At 35.0% G+C, this 8758-nt stretch overlaps 2 protein-coding genes across 2 annotated transcripts; one reads left to right on the forward strand and one right to left on the reverse strand.

Moving 5' to 3' along the window:
* Positions 1 to 642: 642 nt before the first annotated feature.
* LOC149740750 (uncharacterized) lies at positions 643 to 3171 on the reverse strand. The gene is made up of 7 exons (XM_089871532.1): positions 3019 to 3171; positions 2626 to 2759; positions 2437 to 2571; positions 2008 to 2104; positions 1845 to 1955; positions 1739 to 1775; positions 643 to 1684 (listed from the first exon to the last, which is right to left on the reverse strand). Exons 1-7 carry the CDS (start codon positions 3053 to 3055, stop codon positions 1465 to 1467), a joined length of 771 nt encoding a protein of 256 aa, XP_089727658.1. The 5' UTR covers positions 3056 to 3171; the 3' UTR covers positions 643 to 1464.
* Positions 3172 to 4285: 1114 nt separating this feature from the next.
* LOC149740751 (translocating chain-associated membrane protein 1-like) lies at positions 4286 to 8756 on the forward strand. The gene is made up of 10 exons (XM_089871527.1): positions 4286 to 4489; positions 4686 to 4776; positions 5124 to 5233; positions 5565 to 5681; positions 5931 to 6020; positions 6380 to 6504; positions 6874 to 6984; positions 7072 to 7215; positions 7406 to 7557; positions 7804 to 8756. The coding sequence occupies exons 1-10, from the start codon at positions 4367 to 4369 to the stop codon at positions 7866 to 7868; spliced, it is 1128 nt and encodes a 375-aa protein (XP_089727653.1). The 5' UTR covers positions 4286 to 4366; the 3' UTR covers positions 7869 to 8756.
* The last annotated feature ends 2 nt before the right edge of the window (positions 8757 to 8758 follow it).

An 8758-nucleotide genomic window follows, 5' to 3' on the forward strand; every position in this document is an offset into this window, starting at 1 on the left:
CTGTGATTCGAACACAGATTTATATTATAGTTTATCCAAATTTACTTAGTGAATAAAGATTGAATATTAAACAGCCGTGTTGCGTGATGATTACATATTGCACTGTGCTTATGATTGCGAGTGCAGGAAACTGTATGTCTAAAAACAGCCTGTTGGGCGAACTGACGCCACTTTTCGGTGTAAAACATTGAAACGTTCTTTCCTGTTATTACTTTTGCACATGTGCTTATGCTATAATATAAAAACTCCCCTATCTTCTGTGTTGTGGGTGCAGTAGAAGCTTTGTTAAACTCTTGCTGTCTTCACGCTTGTTCGTAGCTTGATGACGCTGGTTGGTTCCTCTATTAAACTAAGTTGTCGACGAAGTGAAGAGTTGTTGCAACTCGACACTGTGACGTCACATTACCCAATCACAATACTGAATTATTCAATGTCAGCACTGCGGATACGACTTTATCTCATGGAGGACTATTCCATAAAAACAATCATTTTCAGATTAGGCCATTCTGGAAGCCTTCATTTTCAGATTTGGCCATTCTGTTTATCCTGTATTCACGACTCGAGATGTTCCAACTGTTGGGGTGCGGTAGTCAGTTCAAGGCTTGAACCCCTCTTAACTGAACGACTCAATAACACACTAGGTCGACAACTCGGTTTATTAGCGGACAAACAAGCGATATCAGGCTAGGGACAAACGTGAGGACAGCACGAGTATAAAAGTGTTTTTACTGCCCTGATATAAACAGAAAATAGAAGGACTTTTATAGCGTGAAACATGTGCGCAAACACAAAACAAGGAAGAGTTAATTTACACCAAAGAATGACAGAATATCATAGCATTTCCTTGTACATGCAAGATGTGTCGCTCAAAAATAAACACAGTTACGCAACACGGCAGTTTAATATTCGATTTGTATGCTTTATTTAAATTTGGATAAACTAAAATATATATATCTGTGCTCGAACCACAGCCAACCGCGACACCAGTATATTTTTATTGTTGATTTGTATATTTGACGATATATAAATTAAGGTAGGGGAAGATGGGACACCTATTCATTTTATTTTCTCGTCCCATTTGTGAACAAGGAACATTAAAACATTTATAAAACCGCATTCTCACGATTCCAATATATAGACCGTTGTTAACTGTTTCACGATCCAGATTTGGGTATAGTATGTGTGACATGCGTCCCATCTTACCCAATAGTACTATACAATGCTACAAGGGCTCATTGGCGTTATTTAAATAGAATGTCTGCGACGAACATAAATAACCACATAAAGATTATAACTTAGCGGTGTACTAAACAATAATAGGAAGCTGGATTGATGACTATTTCGTATAATACAATGTAAGTCGGCCATAGTATTATATAGATATTATAACATAATGGTGGGAATTATACCCGTAACACACAATACTATAAAGTCAAAGCATATCGCATGCAGTTTGAACTAAGTTTAATGACCGAGAACATTTCTACCCCGATCCCCAGGAAGACATGTACCAGTGATAGACCTTGCACCCGAAGATGCAAGGAAGAGAACAATATCAGCTATTTCGCTTGATTCCAAACAACTGCCACCTAGTGGGTGCAATAAGTTGTGATCCTTAAAAATCTGTTTAGCCATATCTTCTCCAGCCATGCGCTCAAAGAAGTCGGTTTTCGTAACAGCAGGACTAAAAAACACACGTTAAAACACGGTGGTTATAACTAAGTGCATTTTTACTTACTTCACGGCGTTCACACGAATTCCGTACTTTGCAAGCTCTTAAAAAACAATGCAATTGCATTAGAAAATTGCACAGTTAACCGAAGGGTGTGTTAGCAAGTAATTACCCAATGCTGAAGACTTTGTCAGATGATCCGTCGCGCATTTTGCCATCGCATATTGCAGAAAATATGTGAGGCATACTGTAGTTACAAGGCTAGATACGTTAACTATACAACCTGTAAAATCAACAGTTGTCACACTATTGAGTGTTTAACATTTTAATTTTACCTTTCGTTTTCTTGAGATGTGGAATGCATAACTGTGTAAGATACAAAGGTGCTTTCGCATTCACAGCGAAAATTTTATCGAAGTCTTCTATGTTTGCCTTGAAATAGACATATTTTCATATATGGTAGGGGGGAAAGCGACACATTTTCATTCTATTTTCTTGTCCCATTTGGTAGTAAACAAGATCAACCAAGGTATAAGTATAAGACCGTATACTCACGAATCCCATGGACCGTTGTTAAATGTTTAAATCAAGATCAGAATAATATTTGAATTTTATATGCTAAAGATGCTCCATCTTCCCCCACTACTCTATAGAGTGTGGTTGTAACGGAGTATGAAAACTATAGGAAATAACATCAAACTGGGTGCTGCCACAAAAGGCCGATAATATACATATACAATTTATTAAATGAATTAAATACTTACAGTTTCTATTGTACCAAGAATCCCAAAACCTGCATTATTAACTAGTACGTCAATTTGACCAAGTTTTGTAACCGTCTCTTCCACCATTCTATTCATATTTTCCAGTTTAACCAAGTCAGCACAAATTGTAATCACCTAAATTGTGTAATAAATGTAATAGTTTTCCAAAGCCACAAATTTTGTCATTACTTTGCTGGCACCTTCGACTTTACATTTGTCTGCCACTCTATTTAGATTATCCGGGTTTCTTCCACACAGAGATAGAGAAGCTCCGTTCTTTGCAAAAGTGTAAGCAATTACTTCGCCAATACCACTAGATGCACCTGCACAAAACGACTATAGTAACTTAACACAAATCTTTTAAAGAAAGGGTTGGGTAAAAGATGGGACATGTATTTATTTCTTGTCACATTTGGTAGAAATAAACAAAGAATATTCACATTACTATATAACCGTATTCTGGTTACTCCAAAAAGAGGGTTGTTACTTAATTCAATCATGATTAAGAAATATGGGATTAGGGAGCTTACGGTATTCTCTTACTCCACTCTATTATACAATTTAGTTGCTTTTCTCACTCACCTGTAAGTAAGACAACCTTTTCGTTGAACTCTCCCATTATAACTTATAATACTTACAGTTTACTTATTTAAACAGAACCCTGTTCAAAATGCAACAATTTGATAACAAATTAACATGCCAACATTAAATATAACTCGAAACGAACAACCAAAGTAAATGCAGACTGACACCCGACAAAATTCGGTTGTATTGCTGGAGGCATATATAGGTTACTTCTTTCAATGCAAACGTGACGTTGATTCGTTACGCCCAACCAATAAAAGCTTATTCAGGAAACGCATTATACATATATTGGCTTGGTCCGTGTTTCATAGCAAACGTGCGCATAAAATGTGTAAAGCGAGACCACGATATAGCTTTTATTTTAAGAACCTGTTAACACGGCTAAAATGCTACTTCTGTCGCTTGTTCTACACAGCAGTGGACGTCGTTGATGAAGTGTCAACAACTTTAATGCAATGACATGATCACTACTTCAGTATTACCATATTCGTATAGTTGTTCTGATTTCAACGCCGTGCATATATTTCTTGTGTTTAAATAAGAGTTATATTTTTTAGGTGTTTCCAATCTTTTTGTTTTACTTTGCTTGCTTCCTTGGGCAATTAAGAGCCGTTGTTGGAAAGCGGAAACTTGGTATTCTTTTGTCAGGATTCTTACAATTAACAGGCATATTTTGTATTTTATTGTCACTGTAAACCAAGTTCCATGTAGGCTGTTCAGTCACTAACAGTCTGATCGCATTCTAGCAAAGTTTTTTTTTTTATTATTTGTTTTTATTATTTGTAAAGTTGTGAGTAGGTAGGTCATTAGTGTGGGATGCTGTACTTTACAATGGAAAATTGTCATAGAATGTGTTTAAGTGAAGTTTATCTTTGCAAAGAGCCAAGATTGTAGTCACAGTACTTGTACCTTGGTAGTTTGTAAAAAATAAAATGTAGTAAAGCGTTGAGCTCGTTTGTTTTAAAAAAATGTAGTTTGCTATTTCCATGCCACGTTACCGCAGTGGTGAATTCCTGCGATGCAAGATTAAAATCTAACTGATTGCTATCGCAGATTTTCACGCTAATGCCATTCCTTCTTACGTGTCGACCAGCTGATCGGAAACTGCGTTGCGTGTGCTGTTGGTGGGATTTAGCAATCTGGCAGTCTTCTTTATATACGTTAGATTGTTAAAGGAAGGAATAGAAGTGTTATCATAGGCTACTGTTTGGTTTGTCTGTAATCTGCTTTATGTGTTTTCTAAAGTTTGTAAGCTATTAAGTTCCTTAATTTGTAACTTTTTTTGTGTTTTTCGCAGGTCTCAGGCAGTTGTTAAACCGTCGGATTTGCACACTTGTCTAGAATCATGGGTATGCCACGTAAGAAGCCAAAGAGCCCGCCTATTATGAGCCATGAGTTTGTCATTCAAAATCATGCTGATATATTGGCTTGCATTGCTATCGTTGTTGTTCTTGGCCTTGTTTCTGAGGTAAGTTATATGTTTAATTGCTTACTTTAAAAACAGTGCAACTATTTATAAAATACTTTATATATAAACAGACAATACTAATGATTTGTGTATGTTGTAATCAAGATTTTCCAATAACTATAAATATATTTAAGATATGTTTGGTGTTATACTGCAGTTTTATTCCTGTTAAATAAATTGTGTTTTCACTTTACAGTTGACAGCAAAAGTGAGTCGAGTGTTTGTGTTTCTTCAACATGGTTTGGTCAAGAATGAAGATGGCGTCCTTGAACCTGCAGTGGGGAAAGGTGAAATTAAAACCACATTAAACTTACTTTTAGTTTCAGTTTTGTGACATTTTGCATCAAACTCTGTGTTGAACATGTCCTGTTCAAATCGTAGTATTTTATATTGCAAAAAAATATTTTTCAGGCATAAAAATCATTGTTAATTTATTAAGGTCAATGTTTAGCTTTCAAAAGAAACTATTCTATGTTAATCCATCAAGGGGGTTAATGTAATCTAAGAGATGTTTTTGTCTCATGTTTTTAATACGCCCTTCATAAGGTTGCAATGTCAGAATATTGTCTGTACTTCATGTAACTGCTTTAATATTATGCCATAAATATTGTTCACGTATCTAATTATTGCACAGACTCCTTTCCTGTTGAATTTGAGCGAGGTGCACTGGATATATTTACTGTAATTTTCCAAGCGATGATGTTGGCAGTTGTACACGCTGTTATCCAAGAATATGTGATTGATGTATGTATATGTATTGTGACTGATGTATGTGAAATTTAAATTGAAGTTCCTATACATTAAATGCAAAGATAGGGATATAATTTTTACCTTAACAAATGGCAGCAACTTGGTGTTGGCTTAAAGGGCCAACGCTGGCTTAAATGTCAGGTCCCATGATGTGCTAGGACCACACTCACATTAAATAGTTTAGAATATATGTCGAGTTAGTATTCTCGACCGAAAAGTATTTATAGCTGTAGGGTTATAGATAGTTAACACCTAATTTAAGTTAATGCATGTGCCTAGAATCAATATTCTGTATCCAAACTTTTTATTTTTTGTTGGTTCACAGAAAATATCAAAGAAACTTCATTTGTCAAAAACAAAGAACAGTCGATTCAGTGAATCTGGCCAATTGCTTATTTGGTGTCTTGTTTCTGTTGGTTGGTCAATTCATTTACTTATCAAGGTATAGTGGGGTGGTTATCAAACAAACTATATTCACTCTTTTACATAAATGTGAAATAAACTTAAAACTAAAAAGTTTATTGACTGTTTGACTCCAATACACTCAACCTGAATATGACAAATAAACATTGTTACAATTTTTTTGCCAAAAAATGTTTTTGACTGATATCATGTTTGGCAGAAACAGGTAACTCTTCTGTCCAAAGGGAAAGACCCACATAAAATATATTCATGTTTTTATGTTTTTCAGAATGGAATGCTCCGAGACATATCCATGTTATGGGAAGATTATCCACATAAAGTTATTCACTGGGAGACCAAGCTGTACCTTCTTGTTCAGGTAAAATATCAGCAACCATATTGAATTTCTACGCTGCATATTCCAATATATATATGTATTTTTTCTGCGTTGAGCTTAAAACTGTGTGTTTTTCTCTTGTTTGATAGAATTATAATAAACTGCTTGAAAATCTAATGCAAAATATAACTTTAATAATGATCTGGTGCTACAAAAACATAACAAACAAAAATCAAGTTCAACCTTTAGTATAATAAAATAAATATATTTCTCCTAAATAGAATCGTCAGTCTCGTTTTTAAAATAACCTGACTCTAGTCTATGAAAACCAGATCAGGGTCAGATTCGCAGATTTAATTACAGTTTAAATATAAATTTATATGTTTTACAATAATCCACAGATGGCATACTGGGTACATATGTATCCTGAGCTTTACTTTCAGAAGGCAAGAAAGGATGAGATTCCAAACAGAATTCAATATTATACCCTGCACCTTGTCTTTATTGCTGGAGCATATTTCTTACAGTAAGTGGGACTAAAAAGTTCTATACTCTTGTTTTTCTGTTGTTTTATACTATAGACTGTTTTTATGTATTATTGTTATTTTTAGAAAATAACAGCCTTTCATTGTGTATGATATTCCACAATTCCAGTGTATTTATTTTCAGGTTCAATACTGTATACTCATAAGAGTCAAACTTGTAAATAAAAAGGGGAGTCAGAATAGTTGGATCCTCATTCCTGTGAAACAAATCTAGCTTATTGGTTGTATTGTTTACTCATTAATGCAATGAAAAAAATGGGGTAGCCTGACTTCCCTGCCACCCCAGGATTGGCGCCTATGTGTCATTGTTAAAGATTGTAAATCAAGATATAAAATACTTTTTATTTCAGTTTCTGGAGGATTGGAATGGTCATTGGTTTGTTGCACTTTATTGCTGAAGCTGTCTTCCATGGCTCAAGGCTTCTTTACTTTGCTGAGAAAAATGAATGGGCTGAACTTGGGTAAGAATCTTTTTTTGCTGCTGTTATTTATAATTGATCAAAAAAAAACTTAATAAAATAAAAACATTAACTACTACCACATTTTAGATTCTCCATTTGGCGTGTTGTCTTCCCAATCGCTCGAGTTTTGATTCTTGCTATTGCTTTCCTTACTTTCTACTGGGGACTTGGTCGTGCTGAAGTTCAAGGAGTTGATTTCGCAACTGGAAGTTTTAACTCTTTTTTTGTGAGGTGAGTGGGAAAATTAGAAAAGTAAAATTTAAATGGGTATAAATATTGGTGCTGCCAGAATTTAAGTATAATGTATTGCAAAAGCTATTTCTAAAATAAAGTAAAGGGGAGTTTTGAGATTGTTTTGTCGTTTGCTGTTAGGCCTTTGAAGAGATCTTGTTAATATTAATCCCAAATTTATTATTCATAGAATGATTTGTTTGGGAAGTTTGTTTTTCTTGCAACTGTGGTTGATGTGGCCGTACAACCAACTTATTTTGAGGAGAAGAAGAGAGGAGAGAGAGCTTAAGAAGAAGGCAGCTGCTCTTACCACAGCTAAGCCTAAGCCTGCGGGCAAAAAGCGTAAGTTGAATAAACAATTCTCATGGGGGCGAAAAACGACAGCTAGTAAAATATGGGTGTTTCATACACCTCGTGCCGGCGTACGAGTTACCATTTATGTTACTTTGTACTTTTTGGGTGGTAGTTTTTTTCTATATTTTTAGGTATTGCTGATAATTTGGACAACCCAGTAGTGGTCACTGGGTTGGAGTTTCTTTGCCATTCTAGGAAAATAAATATCATTCATCCATTTATTTGTGTTAACAGAAAAAAAAGACAGTGAAGAATCAAGCAATGGTGTTGGTGGAAAGGGGAAAGTGAAGAAAAACTAACAATCTAAGAACCCCCTTTAACTCACTAAAAAGCTTTTTACTTCAATTGTGTTTTTCCATGTTGCGGACGATAATATTTGGTGGGTGATATCTTAGATGGTTGATTTTACCGGCAATTTCCAATGTTGCATCCTGTTATAAACTTCTTATATTAAAATTTTCAACACTTTGTTTGAAAAGCATTTTTAGGTATGAGTCTTGAGTAAAATCCTTGCAAATTGTCCTGCAACAAATAGTTCTGTTGGTTTGGAATGTTATTCTGTTTCACCACGTTGCAATATGCGTTTTACCGTCCAATTTGGCCTACGTAATCAAATGAACAGCAAGTGCCTGCATACCATATGGCTGATACCACTTCTCATACTAACATAGGATTTCCTGCTTCAGTTTAATTTCCTTGATTTGACAAGGATTATAACTGTCTATTGATTCCACAAGGAAAACTGGGAAATTATTTACAATTTCAGAACCCAATTTTTCATATTTTGTATTTTTTCAGTTCAATCAGTTTTGCAAAACAATCAAAATTTACTGCACATGGTTTTTGCTCTATTGTTTTATATGAAATCTTGCTGTATTTGTATGTTTCGCCTGTTCACGTTAATTAGTTTGCTTTTCAAAGCTATCGGCTGACCCCAGTCTGTTTGCTTTTAAGCACCTTTGCCAAATCTTAGATTGAATTGCATGCTGGTTTTTACTATGTAAATATGTTACAGGAAGCCCTGCCCACTATCATGTAAATTTAATTCCTATGCCGGAAGTTGACTAGGTTACTGTCAATCGTTACTTGCGTTTTTGGCATCGGTCCATTTGTTCTTGTTTGACTGTAGATTTTTGTGTTGAGATGGAGTTATGATTGAATAAAGCAGGTGGAAGGAATGCTTTTAACT

This window comes from Ciona robusta, chromosome 2 (assembly GCF_009617815.1).
Source record: "Ciona robusta chromosome 2, ASM961781v2".
NCBI lineage: Eukaryota > Metazoa > Chordata > Ascidiacea > Phlebobranchia > Cionidae > Ciona > Ciona robusta.